Genomic DNA, 21,077 nt, shown 5'->3' on the forward strand with positions numbered 1-21,077 from the left:
TGTTTACTTTCTAAAATAAAGGATTCTAGTTCTTGGACCTAATATGTTCACTCAGAAAATGTTATTTGAAGCCAAATGGCAAACTATCCTAATATATAGTGTTTAAAATCCGATATTCCCCTTTGATATAGCAAATTACCTTGGTTAACCATTATATGCACTGGCTGTGTGAATATTTCTCCTTGACATTTTGTGGTACTATCCATGGAGCTTGGTCCATTAGGGTAAATGGAGAACTGGCCCGTTGACCTCAATCTGTCAATCTTCCTGCCTGTCAGTCTTCCTCTTCCTTGGCCTCACTGTTGTCCTTGTAGAACTCAACAGAGAAGTGGATGTGGGATGGGTGGGAATTAGAATCAATTGACTCTCCCTGTCATTGGGTCAGGCTCCACCTACTGTCCGGGTTCCCTGTATTCCACACCACCAAGCTTAATAGACACCAGCTACCACTGAATACTATTTACAACTATGGACAGAGTGCAAACTTATAAGGGCAAAACTATATCTTCCATGAAAAACAAGGGGTCTTCAAGAGGCATATTGGGCAGGGGTCGACAATGTTAATCTTGCCTGGGCCGGATCGGTCCCACAGAGATCCTTCTGTGGGCCGGATTGCCTGCGGTTTTCAGCGATTTTGGGCATCTGCATGTGCAGATGCGATTTTCGGCACTGTGAAAGCGAGTCCCCGTGCCACACTGCGCTGGTTTAGCACAGCGCGCAAGCGGGCAGCTTGGTTCGGGGGCGGCTTGTAGGCCGGTCAAATGACCTCCATGGGCCGGTTGGTTGCTGACCCCTGCTATTGGGGCATGCCACACTTGTGTGCAAACCTCACAGGTGAGTGAGGAATGGATGAGCACGGTAAGCTCAGCCTTATCTCTAAAACGTCATTGTTTAAAGCAAGTAGCTTCTTCGACTTGTGGAGGCTTCCTGGTTCAACCGGTCACCCTGCATGAGCTGGAGGGTCATGGAGATAGCAGCATGGTATGTTCATGTGTGAGCTCAACATGCTCGTCTCTGCTCATGGCTAGGGTTTACCTGCAAGCAGAGTGCTGAAACAGGGATCTGGATTGCAGACAAACTTGCTGGCTCAAATAGCGAAAGGTCCCTTCCAGATGAGCGGCTTATTGTGCATTCATCCCGATGTGTTCGCACGAAGATTGCATGGAGGTTAGATGACCTCAGCTGTTTATCAAGCATTCATTCTAATTGGCCTGTGGGGAGGCTCTAGATGGCTTTAAGCAAGCACCCCCCCACACTTTCCTTGTCCTTGCCCAATCTTTGCAGAAAGCGGGTTTGTTGCGCAAGAGTGCCCAAATCGATTGCGCAGCCTGAGATTGTCAGAACATGATTGAATCCCAGCTGTAAGTGGCAACAGCCTGGAAGTGCCTGAAGCCACCATATTTTAAGAGTTTGGCTCAGAATGGCACCTGATCTGGGGTCACTGTCTCTATTCATGGAGTGTGAGCAATAATGTGCTCCCCTTGCTAAATTTGCGTGAGAATCAAGTGCTTTGCCTTTATTGGTGCATATTGGAGTTCACATTTCAGGTGGCACCTCCTCTAGGGAAAGGGGAGCTGGGAGCCGGGTTGAAAACTCTGGAGCCGCACCAGTTCTTGCTTCTAGCTGAGGGCAAAGGCTAACTCTAGGTCTTTGTTCGCCTCACTCTTTGCTCTCACCTTCACGGTCACAGAAGGAAATGTGGCCTTTTCCCTTCACTGCTTCGCCTCTGCCTGCCAGCCCCTTTTCCACAGCCCTGCAGCAGTGTGTGAAAACTGTAGAGGGATTGTTACAGTTGCTCAGGGCAACAGGAATTTATGATACGTTTTGCATCATAATTTAGAAGCCTCAGAAGGGGAACATTGTGTACTGAACAGCTCTCCCCAAGACTCCTCCCAAACATCCTCGCTCTCTCTCTTGCTGCAGGCTATCAGAAGTCGAAATAGCCATTTAAGAAACAGCTGGGAGCAACCAGGAAGTAGACAGGACATATCCTTTAGGCCTCCTTTGTTTCATCGCCTTCCTTCTGTTTCTCATTTGTTCTTGCTTCCCTGAGCACTAGCCGAAGAAATGATCCCCTGCTCTGGATACTGCCAAGCGTATTGCATTTTCTTTCAAACAAACAAGCCTAACAAAATATCATATAGCAGGACTTTCACAGAAATCCAAGGTGGAGACAGATGTCAAGCTACCTGCTGCTGAAGAGAAGTCTAGATTTGCACAGAGGCTATATCTGACATGACTGCCGGCAGTGTTGAGAGGTACCATTGGAGCAAGACTTGGGGGGCAGAGGTCCAGGGCCCCACTCAGCAGAATGAGCAGAAGGGACCCTAAACACAGCAAGGCTGCATTTATGGATGGGGGAAGAAATCTGAGTCAGTGCACATTAACAGGCGAAAAAATGAACCTGATCTGCACTTTCTGAAATGATATGTGAACATAAACACAGCCATCCTTCAACATCCACAGTTCTCCACGCTTGCCATGGAGTTTTCTTATCAAATAATGTGTGCAAAAATGCTTATATCCAGGGAATGTGTTCATAAAGGCGTATGCTAGGGGAAATAACAATACATCAGGGGGAATTGCTTGCAAAATATGCATCTTAGGAAAAACTGCATGCAAAAAAAAAAAAAAGTGTGTGTTTAACACCCCCCCCCCATTTGATGCTGGAATGTGGAGAACTCTATTTAAGAATGGGGAGGAAAACTGAGAGAAACTTGAAATTGATTCCTCCCCAGCTACATTTAAAGTCAGTGAAGGCACATTACCATCTAAAGAGCCCCTCTCACAATTCTTTTAAGACCAGAGTCCAAAACTACCCACCTGAAGTACTAGTAAAATCTCCAGGGCAACTTTACACAATCCATTTCCCATGGAATAGAAAGAAGGCACAAAAATGTCATGTTGTATAATAATCCTTCAGTTTGAAAGACAGAGACTGAGCAGACAGCAGCCAAGCAGCCAATCCTAGTCCAAATCTGCTTCTGGCCCATAAACAACAGTACCATCCTTTGGACTCCAAGGCTTTGAAAGTTTAGAAAAGCTTTCAGGTTTTTTTTTATCTTGACAAACCTCTACTCCCAAAACAGTTCCTTCCACTTTCCCTGGCCAGGCTAGTTTTTTTAGCTTCCTCCCTGGTGAGGGGATGAGCTTTAGGATGGCACAACTGTTTTGATTGCCAATCAGGACTCTGAGGCTCATTTCTTTTTCAGGCTCTGCCTAAACTGTTGAGGCATTTCAGTTCCCAGGAGAATATTCCGGAAGGTGGCAAATTCTCTGCCTCAAAACCGAGTGAAGAATTTCAGGTGCATCCACGAATCTAGTTTTGATACTATCTAATATTAGTTTAACATTGCTGAAGGAAGCAGTTGGCTTGACCTGTTGGATCAATCCATCAACCTCTGTTGGATGATTTAGAAGGATTGGTTCTGGCATCACTTTCACTGCCCACCCACCTTCTTCCTTCCAGCCCTTAGTACATATCGCTTCCTTCATCTGCCAGTATGAACTAGAAATATAGTTCCATTCAGTATGAACTGAGCTGAAGTGTTTACGATAGAGGAGTTCTCTCTCTCTTTCTCCACCCCCAACAAAAAAATGTTCAGAGACAGTTTCACTCTCAAATTGTGGAAGAATTCTGCCACTCTCCTTGAGTATACTCAGCAAACCTCTCTCCCCTCCATGCTTCACAATTTGGGGAGGCCATTATCATTTAGCCTTGTCCTGATGGACTTCCATACATGGGTGATGTGATATTGTTGCCTGCCACCCCAATCTCTGAGTGATGCAAGATTCCAGGCTCTTACCCAAGGTTCAGTTTCATCAGAATGAGGGACAGCAGAGACTGCGGTATCATTATGTTATATGGTTTATTTACACACATATGCAACCTGAGCCTACAACGGAGAGGCTCACAGCATCAACACCCCAAAAAGGTCTTGCTTCTCCCATAGCCACGGCCATGGCTCTCAGCAGAAATCAGGCATGTCTCTGTCTCTCAAGTGCCCAGCCTGCTTCTAGCCTCTAGCTCACACAATTCAACCCTGGCTTTTGTCCTTCTAACTAGCAGCTAGTTGAAGGAGGGCCCCCACCCATTTTTCCTCTGACACGGAACCACTTCCTTTCTTACCTTAATGACCCATAATTAGAGGGCATTGCCAAGAAATGTGCCTTGTTGAATTCAGGAATTAGAAGGCACTCAGGTACAGGCTCTCCCCACACCCCAAAACTCACAACACTATGTTCAGTCAGCAGGATCATGAGGTGTACAGTGCAGTCATGATGTGAAACAAGGTTTTAACCCCACACATTTACCACAGCCCCCAGCCCAGCATGTATTCTGAGTGCACTGCAGACATATAAACTAGGAAGAGTGGGAGTTATAAGCAAAGGATAACATGCAGAGATATGCATAGATGACAGCACCTTCTGTGGATGCCATAATCACCTCTACTCTCTCCTCTCCAACATCAGCAAAATAGTTTTGTGAAATATGTTTCCAGTACATTAAAATACATGGGTGTAGCTAAAGGACAGAAAATATGAACCCTATGATTGATTTAGAATTCGAGAGACTTGGACACTGAAAGGTGGAGCAAACAGAAGCACAAGGCCTTTGGAGGAAGCATGAGCCTGAAAGCAAACTGATGTATGTCACCTGAAATGGAAGAAAGGGGAAATCACAAAGGAGGAGTATACATGAGTAGCCAACAGTTGCAGGGTGAATGTCTGGTGGGCTAAAGCTCAGAAAGAGCTCAGGCTTGCAAGAGAGATTTAAAATAATTTTAAAAGGTTTCTTCGGCTATGGTCAAAGCAAGAGGAAGAAGAAGCAATCGATAGGTCCTCTGCGTGGAGAAGATGGAAAATTGCTATTGGGTGACAGACAGAAAGTGGAACTGCTCATCACCTACTTTGCCTTGGTCTTCACCCAAAAGGAAAGTGATGCCCGACCTGGTGATAAGAGAATAAACAGTGTAAGGAAGGAACTGCAGCCCAAGATAGGAAAAGAGGTGGTAAGGGAACACCTAGCTATTTTAAATGAATTAAAATCTCCAGGGCCTGGTACTAAAGGAGCTTGTGGATGTAATCTCAGCGCCTCTGTCTATAGACTTTTATGATTCTTGGGGAACAGGAGAGGTCCCTGCAGAGTGGGCAAATGTTGTCCCTATCTTCAAAAAGGGGGGGAAAGAAGACCGGGGTAACTACCAACTGGTGTGCTTGACAATGATACCAGGGAAGGTCCTAGAACAGATCATTCAACAGTCAGTCTGTGAACACTTTGTTGTTGTTTAGTCATTTAGTCGCGTCCAACTCTTTGTGACCCCATGGACCAGAGCACTCCAGGCACTCCTGTCTTCCACTGCCTCCCGCAGTTTGGTCAAACTCATGCTGGTAGCTTCGAGAACACTGTCCAACCATCTTGTCCTCTGTTGTCCCCTTCTCCTTGTGCCCTCATCTTTCCCAACATCAGGGTTTTTTTCCAGGGAGTCTTTTCTTCTCATGAGGTGGCCAAAGTATTGGAGCCTCAGCTTCAGGATCTGTCCTTCCAGTGAGCACTCAGGGCTGATTTCCTTAAGAATGGATAGGTTTGCTCTTCTTGCAGTCCATGGGACTCTCAAGCGTCTCCTCCAGCACCATAATTCAAAAGCATCAATTCTTCGGCGATCAGCCTTCTTTATGGTCCAGCTCTCACTTCCATACATCACTACTGGGAAAACCATAGCTTTAACTATACGGATCTTTGTTGGCAAGGTGATGTCTCTGCTTTTAGAATCATAGAATCATAGAGTTGGAAAGTACCCCAAGGTTCATCTAGTCCAACCCCCTGTAATGCAGGAATCTCAACTAAATCATCCATAACAGATGACCATCCAACCTCTGCTTAAAAACCTCAAGTGAAGGAGAGCCCACAACCTCCCAAGGGAGTCCATTCCAATGCTGAAAAGCTCTTACTGTCAGAAAGTTCCTCCTGATGTTTAGTCAGACTCCCCCTTCTTGTAATTTGAAGCTATTGGTTTGCCTTCTACCCTCCAGAGCAGGAGAAAACAATCTTGTTCCCTCTTCCATGTGACAGCCCTTCAGATATTTGCAGATGGCTATCATACCTTCTCACAGTCTTTTCCAGGCATAGCAACCACAAGGCCAATTGCAAGTTCTTCTAACATCATCAGTCAGGACACCTCCATACAATATTTAGTGCTGAATTAATCTAGCACCACTTTAAGGAGAGTTGACTGCTTCCTCCCATTATACAGTCTATGGGTGACTTTGTGCATTTCAAAGGCATTAGGAGCAGGACATTCACGGCTGCAGCACTTGCTTTATGGAAATCCCTTCCTACTGTCCTTAGATAAGCACCAACTGTGTTGAACTTCCTTCAGAGTTTTCTGTTTCCATGGCCTTTCTCTGAAATGTGACCCCAGCAACATGCAACATTGATCAATGTGATTTTATTTTATTCTGAATTTCATGCGGCATATTGCACTCTTCCATTGTATGCTGCTCTGGTTTTTTTAAAATGTGCGTAATTAATTAACTAAAATAATGGTTTTTATTTTATTGCACCTTGTGAAGTGCACATGTGTTTGATGAATTTACTGTTGCATTTTTCTCTGTATGGCAGAATCCAGTATAACAATTTTATATGCCGTTTGGTTGTATTTGAGTTTATTTCCAGTGGACATTTTATTTTTATTTTTTGTATTTATGGGGAAATCTTTGGCTATGATATCTATCACTGGAAAACAGTCACACTGGTTTATTGTTTTGGGTACAGAAAGGATGGTACAAGAAGAAGAAGTCAAAATTAGACATTCTTTGAACAGGTGGAGCCTTCCTGTTAGCTGTAGGTGCAGTAGGCAGGTATCAATATCTGAAACAAGTACACAAGAATGCAGGCCACTGCTTTCCCTAATTCCTGAATGGTGTATGTGTGTGTGCATGAGAGAGAGAGAGAGAGAGAGCATCAGGGTAAGTTGTAGGCAAGAGAACAGAACCGAGTCATCTGGACTGCAGCAGAGCTGAGCACTCACTTTGCTTTTGTAATGAGAGAAGGATTGCGGTTCGTTGAGAAGGTCTCTCTCCCAGCTCATTGAACCAAATGACCAAATAACTCACAGCATCTCCAGACTGCCACTCTTTCCTTATTCAATCACATACTGGCAGGTTGCACAAGAAAGTTGATTTGGAACTCTTGTGTAACAAAACCCACCCGCCATTTTTTTTGCAACAAGGAAAGTGATGGCAAAATGCACTGGGGAACATGAGATAATAACATTTGCCCGAGGCAACATTTTCTAACCTCCCTGCAGACAAATCAGAATGAATGATTGATTTAACAGCTATTGCTGTTACCCTTGATGCAAGCATAGCAGGATGACTGCTCAATAAAAGGTTGCTTCCTTTGCCTGTCTTAAAACTTACAACATTCAGTTTCACTGGATGGTCCCACTTTCTGGTATTACGAGACAAGAAGAAAAAACCTCCTTATCAACTTCTCCATACCATCCATGTGTAAATTTATACACTGTTATTCATTCCCTTCCCTAAACTAATTGTTGTTGTTGTTTAGTCATTTAGTCGTTTCCAACTCTTCGTGACCCCCTGGACCAGAGCACGCCAGGCACTTCTGTCTTCCACTGCCTCCCGCAGTTTGGTCACACTCATGCTGGTAGCTTCGAGAACACTGTCCAACCATCTCGTCCTCTGTCATTCCCTTCTCCTTGTACCCTCAATCTTTCCCAACATCAGGGTCTTTTCCAGGGAGTCTTCTCTTCTCATGAGGTGGCCAAAGTATTGGAGCCTCAGCTTCACAATCTGTCCTTCCAGTGAGCACTCAGGCCTAATTTCCTTAAGAATGTATGCGTTTGATCTTCTTGCAGTCCATGGGACTCTCAGGAGTCTCCTCCAGCACCCTAAACTAATAAGCCCCAAATATTGTAGCTTCAGACTTTTCCACACAGGGAAGTTTTCCCAGCCCTTCGGTCATTTTAGTTGCCCATTTTCTGAACTTTTCCAAGATCTACCATAACATTTTGATGTGCAGCAGAAGCCCCAGAGTGAAGTGCTAATCATTCCTGTTGCCAGTCACTGCTCTCTCCACACCCCTCTTCATTGGAGCAGGAACAGGGAGGCCAGATTCGGCCATAGGTCCTCCAGTTGCTGATACCCAAACTAATGTGCATCCAGGACTATGAGACTGTAAATCTCATTTTTCTGTTTTGAATAATACTGATACACTTCCATATAGCAGTAATAGAATTCACGCAGAATACTGTATGCAAAGAGAGCAAATCTAGATGGGACCTAGCTGAATTTCCGAAGAAGAAGAAGAAGAAGAAGAAGAAGAAGAAGAAGAAGAAGGAAGAAATGCAGCCAGAGCAAATAAACTTGCAGTCTTCTCAAACTCAAGCAGGCCTTTGTTTTGAAGAGTTGCTTATCTAGATGGAAGCCCTTTGAATGAACAATAAAGTGAAGTAAATTTTAAGTACAGCATCACAGAGTCTCTCTGTGCGTTCTTTATCCAAAGGACTCAGGAGGACACCTTTAGAGGAACAAGATCTGAAGTGCAATCTGGAAGAATTCAAGGGTACAACAGTATTGAAGATAATCAGATTCCGTTTCAAAGGCAAAAAAGAAAAGAAAAAAGTAATGAGACGCTCATGTGTGCTGGTTGGTGATGCAGGGATAAATGAATCATTTAAGCTGTAGTTCTCTATAGACCTACCTGGAAGGTTAGCCTTAGTCGGCTCGGTGGAGCTTACTTCTGAGTAGACGTGCACAGGATTGTACCATTCAAGTTCTACCTCCACACCTGTATTTAAATAACATTTAAATACAGGATGGCCTTCGGATCCAAGAATCCCTGCTGTGGGTCTGGCTGGCTCAAACTGTTTGCATGAAGCACATTTCCCAGGAGAAATCCAGCAAGCTCTGAAATCTTTCTAAAATGGATCTGAGGAAGAGTCACCTAATCCCTTGATGCTGGTGTGATGGAAATTATTTGGGTCACCAAAACCTGGACTTGATCGTGCTGTTCTAAAGGCACTTATCTGACTACCACCCTCTCTGAAGCTGACATCTCTCTGTTGAGTGGCCAGGGATAATTAGCCGGATTATATGCATTTGGTAGGGAGAGCACTGTTTTTAGCATCACAGTGCACTGGGAGGGCTCCTCTTTCTCTAGCCCCCTCCTCTTTAATTTTATGCCAGGATCTCTGTAGGAAGAAATCGCCTTGTCACCCAGCCTCTCCCATCAAAGGAGCGCACATGTGCTCTTTATTCTCCCCTGGTTTCATTGTCTTTTTTTTGGTGCCTCCCTCTCCCTCTCTCCCTCCCTCCAAAAGACAATCAAGACAAATGAAGACTTCATCACCATGATCACGGCCAGGACATCTGGGAAGGAATGGGAGAGAGACAGAGGCATGCACAGCAGAATAGCTAGAGAGAAACTGTGACAGCAAGTCTGCGTCATTCTGGGATGTGGGGTTTCGAAGCAGAAGTGAAAGTGGTAGCGTTGCCCGTAGGCAATGAGGCTGGATAATGACAGGAAGAGGGGGGGTGAAGGTCCCTGAGGGCCATTGTGATGGAGGAAAGGGAAGGCAAAAAGAGGCGTCTGCACAGGCAGTTGATAGGGGTGTGTTTTTGTGTGTGTGTGTGTGTGTGTGTGTGTGTGTGTGTGTGTGTGTGTGTTTGAGAATGAGGGTCCTTGCTGGAATTTGCAAAATGACTTTTCTTGCCAATTGCTATGTGTGTGCTCTCTTCTCTCCCATAGGGAAACAAAATTGCTCTTGAGGGATACTACTAGCAGTTTTTAATCCACATTAAGGAAGGAAAGATTAGTAGTGGCTGTTGCTCATCAGGTTGCGTTTTCTAAGGAGTCTGAAGCCTGCCCAAAGCATACGGGTTGGAAGTCTTTCCTACTGATCCCAGGTGTATAAAAGTTGGTCATTTCGTATCCATGGCTTGTGAAGGGAAGATGCTAAGCATATGCTGAAAGCCACTCTTTTCTGAGCGTTTCTTACGTTTCAGGACATATGACTTGGCCACGGGAACAGACTTAATAAGGAGATTCGTGTTTAAGCCTAAATGGGATCTCTGGAAAGTCTTCAGTTGCAAAGAAGAGGAGCTTTAATTAAACCGGTTTGCAAAGGGAGTCCTTCGGACTTGATGGTGGCGTAGCTCAGAGGCAGAGCACAATGCGAAAGGTTCCGGGTTCAATCCCAGACATCTCCAGTCAGGGTTGAGAGACACTCATTGTCTCCAGTTGACAATACTGAGGCAGAAGAACGAATAGCCTCCTCGCTACAAACCATCTCCTTATGTTCCCAAGTGGGAGGGCGTAGCACTTGGAAGAAAAGGCGCTCTGCACACGCTCAGAGGTGCGGGATCAACAATACGTCATTGCCATCGCTTAAGATTTCCAGAGAATATGAGCCCCGAGGTTCTGGGGCAGGCCTCTTGACGGAGGACCCGCCGCCGCCCCAACTCTCGCTAGAAAGAGAAAAGTACAACATACACTCACAGGAGGGGCCCTGAAACCATGTTGCAAAATAAAATAAAAAATTAAAAATCCTCCTGGGGCGGAGTAGCGGGGCGGAGTCAGCCAGGAGAAAGAAGAAGAAGAAGAGGTGGGGTTTGGAAGCCTGTTGCCCCCTGGAGTGGAGGGAAAGGGACTTGGGAGCGGAGGCAACTTGCGCGCGCGTCCTGCGTCTGAGCGCGCCACGCGTTTGGCAACGGGAGAAACCGACGCGATGTAGGATCGGGGCGGCGGGGGTTTGGCTCAGGGGATCGGGGCCCCAGCCCAGCCCAGGCTCGCCCCCTCACCTCCTCCTCTGCTTTGGTCGATTGGCGTCTGCCAGGCTCCCTCGCTGGCTCTCCAAGGCAAGCAGCAGGCACATCGAGCGTGTGGCTGGGAAGAGCGGGTGCGCCGGTGGCGGCGGCGGTGGGTTCGCTTCCCTCCCTCTCCTCCTCTCCACTCCACCCCGCTCCTCTTCTTCTCCGTCTCTGTCTCTCTCTCTCTCCACCCCCCACCCCGCCTCTCCTCCTTTTCGCGGCTGTGTGATCTCTGGACAAGGCGTTTAGTGACGGGGGAACGTGCTACCAGGCTTAAAGTATGGCAAGCAAAGATGGTTTCTGCCAAGGAGCCAGCGATCGCGATGCCTTGGGGTCTGTCTGTCACCTTCCTACACTTCCTGTGCCTGACGACCTGGTGAGTAGCAGGGCAGCATCCCCACCCCCCCCACCCCTCCGTCCAATTCCCTGGCACCCCTTACTTGATGCCCCGGATTTGGGAAGGGGAGAGAGAGAGGAAGGTGAGTTGGCGAGGGCGAAATCAAAGCTGCCACCTCTCTCTCCCCGCCTCTCCTTTCTTCTTGCCTCTTTCCCACTAAAATGCTTTTGTGCTTCCACCCCCCACTCCCTTGTAGCCTCACCGTGCTCCCGGGACAGCTCAAAAAGGAGGAGAAATTATGGCCGGAGAATTTCACGCGCATCCTGGACCGTCTCCTGGATGGTTATGACAACAGGCTGCGTCCTGGATTTGGGGGTATGGTTACTGTGTACGGTCCCTGCTGTCTGTGCTGAGTCTGCCTGTGTGTCTTGTCTGTGGGGGAAATTCGCCTAGGTATGCTTCTGTGCCTTTCCAAACCAAAACAAAAACAAAGTAATGATGATGGTTGATTTTCTCTTGTTGTGTGCCTTCCACAAACCATGTTGAACCCATTTCCCTCCTCCAGCTCTGCTATATCTGATCACTTGGATGGGGAAGGGGGGGGAGAAAAGGGAGGGAGAGCATTCTGATTCTTTACATCCCCCCCCCCACAAAAAAAGAGAGCCACATTCCAGATTGTGGCACCCAAAGCTGCTCCTTCTATGCTTAGAAACGCCACAGCCACCCACTGGTTCTAGCACAGCTTCTCAGACCAGTTTCCTGGGTCCTGTTTTGGATTTCGGCGGCAGCTTGTCAATCAAAATTCCGCTACATGCTTAACATGAGTAGGGAGGAAGTTTGGTCTCCTCCTCCGAGTTCACATCCTTGGCGATCCAGCAGTGGCAAGGCGACGCCGGGGAACCTTCCTCCCTGCCAGTTTCGGCTACCTCCTCTCCCCTGCCCCTCTCTGATTCCGCCACATTAAGCAGAGAAAACAGGGATTTAGCAGCTGGGCCCCCATTCCTCCCCACCCCCCGCCCAACCTCATCTGCAGATTGTGTACATGGTGGTAGGAGAGAAGTTGAGAGTTGGTTGCCTGGATCCTGCCACTTTGGGGGCAGCAATCGCTTGGCATTCTGTCAAAGGAGAGCAAATGCAGCTGCTGCTTCTGATTAAAAACACACCCGCACACTCCGGCAGTGAGGCTATGGGAGGTTTTATTTGGTTTTTTAAAAGAAATCTTGCACCTGCATCTGATGATCTTGGCAACAACGTTCACATCGAAAGCCCCATCCCTTGCAGGCGGTAGCAGCAGAAAGTGGAACGCCCCCTTCTTTAGCTCGCATTTATGCCCCCTCAAATTTTTTAGCTCTAGTCCAATACATGGGGACCTCCAGATTTTTGTAGCAGCCGCTCATCCTGGCTTTGCTTAATTGCTGCCCTCGCCGCCGCGTTAATTATACTTGTTCATTTTTCTGATTTAGCAGGTTGGGTGGCTGAACTTTGAGTCAACCCATGGCCAGATTTGTGGGTTGGATTTGTGACCCAGGAGGTGCAAAAAGTCCCACAGGATCAAGCAACACTCCGCCTCCCCTTTGCTTCCATGACAAAGTGTTGAGGGCTGGCTGCAGCTCTTCCTTGTTGCTGGAAACGGGCATGTGTCAAAATGTAGGATGAGGCGATGGAGTTATTTCGGAGGCTACTATGCAACCAGCACTGAGCAAAGACTTTGCTGAGGCTTGTTCTGTGAAAACATTGTGCTTCTTTCTTTAAGTGCTTAGTTTAGACATGTGATACACCTACGCTGGCATCTATGCCGGTAATTTCCAGATATGCTGTTACCCAGTGCAGTCATAATGGGAAGCAACTTGGCACTATCAGTTCCTGCTTATTTTAGACATCTTTTCAGTAGAGTTGGGCTGCTCTGAGGTCTGTTGAAGAACACGAAGCATAGATGAAGTTAACCTTATGAAAACATCACACTCAACCAGCGACACAACGGTGGTTTTCTCGTCTCTTTTATACATTTCTCTCCAGTGTGCATGCACAGATATTGTCTGATCACAAATCTCATAAACGTTTTGCATGTGTTTTTGTGAGATGGTAGCTTTTACTTGATCCACTTTGGTTGGCGTGAGGTTCTGGAAACTTTTGAGTTACAAGAGAAAACTTTACCAAGAAGATTAAAGGCAGCCAATTTTTTCTAGCTCAGCTCCAAAGAACTGTGGCCCAAGTTAGACATAAAGAGAGCTTTTGGATTTGTGGTTCTTGAACAGCAGCTCTCCATGTCACATGGCAAAGTCCTTTTGAGGGAGATTATGAAAGTGGTTTGTGATACTGGATGCAGGACTAGTCTGAGATATTTTGCTGCCTGAATCCAAGGACAATAAGATGACCAGACTGGTAGCTGGATCTTATTTCCAACACTGGCGATGGGGCATTATGTTTCCATAGAGAGCAACAGACTAGCTTAGGGAGTGCAGGCCAGGTCAGGCCGCAAACACATCTCTGCCCCCCAACAACTTGCTGCCACTCCCTGGCTCTCATGATAGGATACTGCCCCACACTATCCAATGGTAGGGCCAGTCCTGATGGCATAGGACACTACAATTCAAAGGGATGGGGAGGAATCAAAAATTATACTTGACCCAACTGCTTAGGCACAGTATGAACTTATGCATGTTGTTCAAAACTAAGTCTCACTATAATCAGTGGGGGTTGCTGTCAAGTAAGTGAGTTTAAGACTGCAACCCTAAAACAGTTATTTTCCCTATATGTGGAACAAAATCAGACAACTACATGTAATGTTTAGAATATTTTCTCTCATCCCAACTATTTAATCGCTTCAAACATGCATGTTTGCTTATTGAATAGCATACATGGCGCTTAAAGAGTTTAAGGTCTTTGAGTTATATGATGTTCTACCAACCCAAGAACTAAAAGGAATTGCTCCCATTGCTTGGTCCCTCCTCCTGCCCACCTAGCAGTTTGAAAGCACATCAAAGTGCAAGTAGATAAATAGGTACCGCTCCGGTGGGAAGGTAAACGGCGTTTCCATGCGCTGCTCTGGTTTGCCAGAAGTGGCTTAGTCATGCTGGCCACATGACCCGGAAGCTGTACGCCGGCTTCCTCGGCCAATAAAGCGAGATGAGCGCCGCAACCCCAGAGTCAGCCACGACTGGACCTAATGGTCAGGGGTCCCTTTACCTTTTAGTCTGGCACCCACCCATGTATCTTAAAAATGTTTAGAAGGCAAAAATGATGTACACACACAGTTAAGTCCAGTCACACCAGAAGTGGTTTAGTCATGCTGGCCACATGACCCGGAAAGCTGTCTGAGAACAAACGCCAGCTCCCTCGGCCTGAAAGCAGAGATGAGCGCTGCACCCCAAAGTCAAATTCAACTAGACTTAACCATCCAGAGGTCCTTTACACCCCCCACACCACAAAATGATAACTTTTTTGTCTCTAAAGTGAAGCAAACATTTGCATTAATAAGCAACTAGAGTCCCTACATGACTGAGAATCAGCTACAGAAGTGTTGAATGAACAGATGTATCAGCTTCTGGCTCCACAATGATGTGTCCCACAAACTATAGCTGGCCTGCTAAAATGCATGATCTCATCTATTTTACATCTTGTGCAGATTTCATAGTCACCTGAGAAAGAGGCTGTTAATCTTTCTGGAATAAATGCCAATTTTAGGGTCCCATAAATGATTATATGTCACATTATCTATCTGAGGCACATAAAGTCATATAATTGAGAGGTACCCTCAGGGGCCATTTGATGGTTGGAGAGTCAGTGGTTCAGATAAATAGGAGTATTGCTACACAGGATTCACACTGAGATGACTCTAGATTGGGGTGGGATTCCTGTGACAAAAAGATTGCACACATGACGGTCTGCCTAATTTCAAAGTAGGGCAGCCATCACCAACAACATAAAGAAAAAGAGTAAATGGATAACATAAAAATAGTTATAAAGGGCAGAGATTCGCATATAATTTTCATGGGCTGATAGAGTCCATTTTAGAAATAATTGCTACAATTTAAATACATCTCACCAGAGTGGAGAAGACTGTGACCAGGTGACTTGTCTACTTGCTCATCTTCTCTCCTAATGATAACTGCTGATGGACAAGTTCTGCCTTCACTTAAGTATATATTTAAATTGGGTCACACTGGGCAGCAGAGGTGACATCTTGAATAAAATATTGGAGTGGCAGGTAAGGCCCACCCCACATAATCAATCACAGGACGCGGTGCACGCACACCAATTGAATGGCAATGTCCATCAACTTTGGGGGCTGCCCCGCCCCCTCAAAATTTTTATTGGGTGGTGGGCAAAGGGACCTTAGCTCCTAGGAGTTGTCTCCTATGCAGAGGAAGGTGCTTCCATATAGAGGAATGCTCTCTGTAAAGTATGGTGCATGGGTGTTCTCTGTCAAAATCCCCCTGCAAGCAATTTGTTCAAACCTGTGGGAAGAGTGACCTGTTCCTCACCAGGGACCTGCTAGGCATGGGGTGGAGGAGGGCTGGCAGAAAGAGAGAAAAGTGGGTGGCGGGGGGGGGAAGGGGTGGTTTGATCCATTTTCAGTTCCTAACCCTACTCACTGCTGGCTTTGACCCCACCCACAGCTGGCTTGCAGCCCCTGAAAGATAAAAAGGTAAAGGTAAAAGACCCCTGACAGTTAAGTCCAGTCGCAGATGACTCTGGGGTTGCGGTGCTCATCTCGCTTTACAGGCCGAGGGAGCCGGTGTTTGTCCGCAGACAGTTTTTCCGGGTCATGTGGCCAGCATGACTAAGCCTCTTCTGGCGCAATGGAACACCGAAACCAGAGCAGCAAATGGAAACGCCATTTACCTTCCCACCACAGTGGTACCAATTTATCTGCTCGCACTGACATGCTTTCAAACTGCTATGTAGGTTGGCAGGAGCTGGGACCGAGTAACAGGAGTTCACCCCATCGCGGGGATTCGAACTGCCAACCTTCTGATCAGCAAGCCCAAGAGGCACAGTGGTTTAGACCACAGTGCCACCCCACCCCTGGAAAGATGGTGACCCTTAAAAGGAGAAAAGGTTGCCCACCCTGGTCCAACATGGGGCAGATAGTAGATATTTGGGCTGCTTCAACAATTACAGTTATAGGCTTACACCTTAAGGAGAAATGTGTGTAAATGATACAAGCATGTGTTTGGAAACACTTTGCCTCGTACAGGTATGTCTGCTTGAGAGGTGAAGGTGTATGTTTGATGGCAAGCCCGGGTTATAACACTATCTCTGTACTCTGTAGGCTTGGTAGGCCCTACTCCAAGGGGCTTACAACCTTGAAAGAGACCCAAGCGGAACAGCAGAGGCAGAGGAAGGAAATTTAGGTAGGAGAAGGATGTGCAATTATTTCAGGTGCATGTACTTTTTTTAGGTACATGTGACTGACAATGCAATCCTAGGCATGTCTCCTTGAAAGTCCGTCCCACTAAGCCTTATTGCTGGCCAGGTGTGCACAGGACGGCAGTCTTAGATGCAGTAGTAGGGTATTGTGAATAGGGGTTTATTCCAAAGGCTTTGCAGAAAAAGAAGAGTTTTGAGGAGGGATCTGGAGGAAGTGAAGGTAGTTGGCTTCCTAGGTGTATTCTAGGAGTGGATCCTAGGCAGCCAGGGAGAAAAGATAGAGGAGTTTCAGGGAGCATTTGGACAGCTAAGGGTGGTGAATTTGGATAAATGAAGGTTTGTTGGGAAAGAAGCACAGAGAGATGAGGACTCTAAAGGTAAGAACAAGACACTTGTGCAAAATCTCATTACGAACAGGAAGCCAAAGCAGGAATTTAAGGATGGGCTTTATATGGTCTTGAGTGATGAGGAAGGTGGAAAGTTTTGATAGCAGAATGATGGATGGACATAATGGACCAAGATGAAACAGTGGAAGTCCACTTCAGGTGTGGAATGGGGCAGCTGATTCTTGTTGAATGAAGATCCAGCAGCAGACCTGGGGTTGCTGCCATGTAAATGAATGAAGCAACCTTGTAAACTAGGAATGTTGGAGAACTACCATGCATAAGATAGGGTTTACTTTGTGTTCACATTTGGAATGGAAGGAAAATTCAATGAAAGCCCTAGAAAGAAAACCTTTGAAATCCAAGTTGGGTGTTGGGCCATTTTTGTTGCTTCTTTGTCCAAACTCAAAAAGGTGAACAGTTTTTAAAGCTCCTAAGAAGCAGATTGAATAAAAGACTCTGATTTGGGGAGATAGTATCTAGCCTTGTATTGTCCATTTTTGTAGTAAAGGTACCTTTCTGCTGAACTAGAAAGAACTCATATTATGATTTAATCGTGATTGTATGGCAGTGTGCAAAGGTTTGTTTCTTTGACATAACTCAGAATAGCAGCAGCTGATTAATCATTAAAATATTCTTTTTCTTCTTCGTTTTTTTCTTTTTTGCTGACAAACTTTTATGCCAAAAGTGTTTCACTTTTTTCTTTTTTTTCTTTTTTGGAAAGCATGTAATTCACCAATGAACACATAAGTAAACAAATGTCAGAGAGCATGGCAAGATTCAATGAGAAGAGAACATTTAATGTTAAAGTTGTGTTCCAGGTTGACAAGCAATGGAATATTTAATGTTCCTGCTGAATCATGTTTTCCAGCACATTTAGCTCTGGTTAAATTCTGTACAGATTTCACAGAAGCTGGGCTGACATGTCACAGATTCTGTGAAAGCACCTGTGTGGCAGTTGTTATTATTCATAAAATCACAGAATCATAGAATTGTCGAGCTGGAAGGGTCCACAAGGGTCATCTAGTCCAACTGCCTGCAATGCAGAAATCTCAGCTAAAGCATCCATGACAGATGGCCATCCAACCTCAGTTTAGAAGCCTCTGCTTAAACCTTCTTTTTAGTTTCATTTCATTTCATTTAAACCTTTTATTTAGTGTTAGGGGAGGGGTAGTACCTCTTGCTGGGGACACTTTGTGCTCCTTCTGGGGGAGTTTGTCCACCTTTGGTCCACACCCTGCACTCAGCTTTCACCTGTGACTCCTAGAAGCTGTCAGCATGTGACCATGGCCACACCCAATATCAAAAAGCACACTTATCTGCAAAGGCTTAAGACCTATATGTGTTGTTTTTTTAAAAAAAGAAAAGGTGAAAGCACTTTCTTGAGGGGGCTGGGAGAGACTACCAGTGAGGCAACTTTTCCACGCCCCATCTCTCTCTCTCTCTCTCTCTCTCTCTCTCTCTCTCTCTCTCTCTCTCTCTCTGTCTGTCTCCATTGGACTCCAACATTATACAGCTATCATACTTCTGCCTGTGTCCATTTAGCTTAGTTTCAATCTCCATCCTAAAGGTAAAGGGACCCCTGACCGTTAGGTCCAGTCACGGACGACTCTGGGGTTGTGGCGCTCATCTCGCTTTACTGACCGAGGGAGCCGGCATACAGCTCATGTGGCCAGCATGACTAAGCCACTTCTGGTGAACCAGAGCAGCACACGGAAACACCGTTTACCTTCCTGCCCAAGTGGTACCTATTTATCTACTTGCACTTTGACATGCTTTTAAACTGCTTGGTTGGCAGGAGCTGGGACAGAGCAACAGGAGCTCACCCTGTTGTGGGGATTCGAACTGCCGACCTTCTGATCAGCAAGCCCTAGGCTCTGTGGTTTAACCCACAGCACCATCCGCGTCCTAACCCCTATTAAAATTGCACTGGCATGAAAAATGTAGAGGCTGAAACAGAATGGGCCGACTTCTGCTGATAAACACCTTGGGTAGGATCCGGCCAAATTTTAAGTCATATGGATTTCCTGCTGAAATTAATGGGCCTTAAATGTGTCAGCTTGGCTGGGCTGTGCCCCTTGTGAATTATAAATAAAATCCGACCGGTTTATTACAACAAATCATCATGTAACATTCTGCTTTCTAGGTTAGAACAGAATGACGTGTAAGCGTCTGCTGAAGCCTGGATGTTTTCCAAATTCCCCACCCCCCCAACCCGATAAATATTTCCTTATCAGTAATTTTGTCGTACAGTTTTCCTGGAATGTGGAGATACTGTTGGCTTTCTGTTGATTTCCTAAAGATGGCATGTACCCAGATTCAAAGAAATCTGAAACCATCTTGGCTTCAGTAGAGATTTCATCAATTGCAACATTGCCTTAGACTCTTAAAATTAGTCCCTGTCAGTACACTTCTTAGCATTTGTAGGGTAAAAGGCTGAAAAATGAGTAGGAAGTGCTATCAGCTTGCTCATCTAGAGAAGGGGATTTGTACCACCCTGCTTTTTAAAAGTGGGCGTATGAATGGTTCTAACAGCCATCAGCCCAGCCCCCAGGCACTGTGAGTTCCAGCCACCACTGGTTATCCACCCTCTGCTTCTTCTAGGAGTTCATACCCAAAAGAGGTATTTTAACTGGGAAACATAGAGAGACAGAGGCATTAAAGACAGTCAATACAGAAAAGAAACCAGATGATTAAAAAAAATTCCTAACTTCTGTTTTGACTCTTCATTGATAATAATTTGCTGGGCTGGAACTTAAAATTTTGGGAGTATGACTGTCCATTCAATTACAACAGGATTGGAACCATGGCAGGTCTTCTCCTCTCCAATCCTCTCTCCATCCCCCCTCTCTTCCTCCATGCTTTAGAGGTGAATTTTACTTCAAACCTCTTGATCAGTCAGAGCAATGGGTTGGGCTTTGTGTGCCCAGCCACAGACCCCTCACCCCTGGGAGCCAGGGCCAGGAAAAACAAGACACAACGCAGTAGGATTAAAATTAGGCCACAACTTTATTAAATTTCAGATGTAGGAAACCTTGGCTTAAGCATTGGGCGGTTATCCCTCTCAGCCCCCAATTGGGGACTGAGGCTGGGCAAGGGCGAGGCAGGAAATATAGGGGAGACTGCAAAATGGATGTTTACGCAGCTGCCCCCCTCCAGTTCTGGGAGTTTGACCATACACCGAGCACTCGTGGCCAGTGACTCCCTGCGAAAACCCCTCAAACGGTGCCCTGCTAACAGCACTGCGCGAGGGGTGCGTAACCACGCTACCCCTCCATTCCGTTGATGGACTAAAGAATACCGCCCAAGGCCTAAAACCACCAAAGTTGTGACAATTGCTATGGGGAAGGCAAAACCTGCAGAATCTGGGAAACGGAAATAGCAACCATCGTGCGACTGCAGCAATGCCCACGGACCTGAAAAGGAAAAGGTTAACCTGCAACAACCTTAAAACAGTTAGAGGGAGGGTAGGGTGGGTGATAAGGGACACGGGTGGCACTGTGGGTTAAACCACAGAGCCTAGGACTTGCCTAGGTCGACAGTTCGAATCCCCGCGAGGGGGTGAGCTCCCGTTGCTCGGTCCCTGCTTCTGCCAACCTAGCAGTTCGAAAGCACGTCAAAGTGCAAGTAGATAAATAGGTACCACTCCGGCGGGAAGGTAAACGGCGTTTCTGTGTGCTGCTCTGGTTCGCCAAAAGTGGCTTAGTCATGCTGGCCACATGACCCGGAAGCTGTACGCCGGCTCCCTTGGCCAATAAAGTGAGATGAGTGAGATGAGTGCCACAACCCCAGAGTCGGCCAGGGGTCCCTTTACCTTTACCTTTGGTGGGCAAGGTGAGCAGTCATTACTGTTACTTGAAGTGACCAGCCAGTGTGCAAGTTAACTTTGAAGATGGACCTTCCTTCTCTATTGTTAAAAGGGAAATGAAGCAGGAAAAGAGTCATTGTCTCTCAGGAAATAGATATTCCTTAAAGATCACCAATTATTCACCTGGCAGGAAGTGTATTGTGATGGAATGGGCATTGAGTGTAAGACAGCTCTCGAACCACTCTTTGTCTGCTTTTTTGGCGTAGGTGACTCACCCACGCCAAAAAAGCAAACAAAGAGTGGTTCGAGAGCTGTCTTACACTCAATAACCAGCACTTTGGAC

The 21,077-nt window shown here is 46.2% G+C and overlaps 1 protein-coding gene and 1 long non-coding RNA gene across 2 annotated transcripts in view; one reads left to right on the plus strand and one right to left on the minus strand.

Moving 5' to 3' along the window:
• Positions 1 to 3,850: 3,850 nt before the first annotated feature.
• On the minus strand, positions 3,851 to 10,924 carry LOC310770380. Its single transcript, XR_014552128.1, has 2 exons — positions 10,825 to 10,924; positions 3,851 to 4,950 (listed from the first exon to the last, which is right to left on the minus strand). It is a non-coding gene; the product is annotated as an uncharacterized lncRNA (long non-coding RNA).
• Positions 10,558 to 21,077, plus strand: part of GABRA4 (gamma-aminobutyric acid type A receptor subunit alpha4) — a 65,985-nt gene continuing 55,465 nt past the window's right edge. The window contains exons 1-2 of the mRNA XM_083630496.1: positions 10,558 to 11,209; positions 11,427 to 11,545. Of these exons, the coding sequence (XP_083486622.1) occupies positions 11,127 to 11,209; positions 11,427 to 11,545 (202 nt within the window). The 5' untranslated portion in view covers positions 10,558 to 11,126. The remainder of the gene's footprint in view (positions 11,210 to 11,426; positions 11,546 to 21,077) is intronic.

The sequence above is a fragment of the Podarcis filfolensis genome (assembly GCF_964270895.1).
Source record: "Podarcis filfolensis genome assembly, chromosome: 9".
In the NCBI taxonomy this organism is placed as follows: domain Eukaryota; kingdom Metazoa; phylum Chordata; class Lepidosauria; order Squamata; family Lacertidae; genus Podarcis; species Podarcis filfolensis.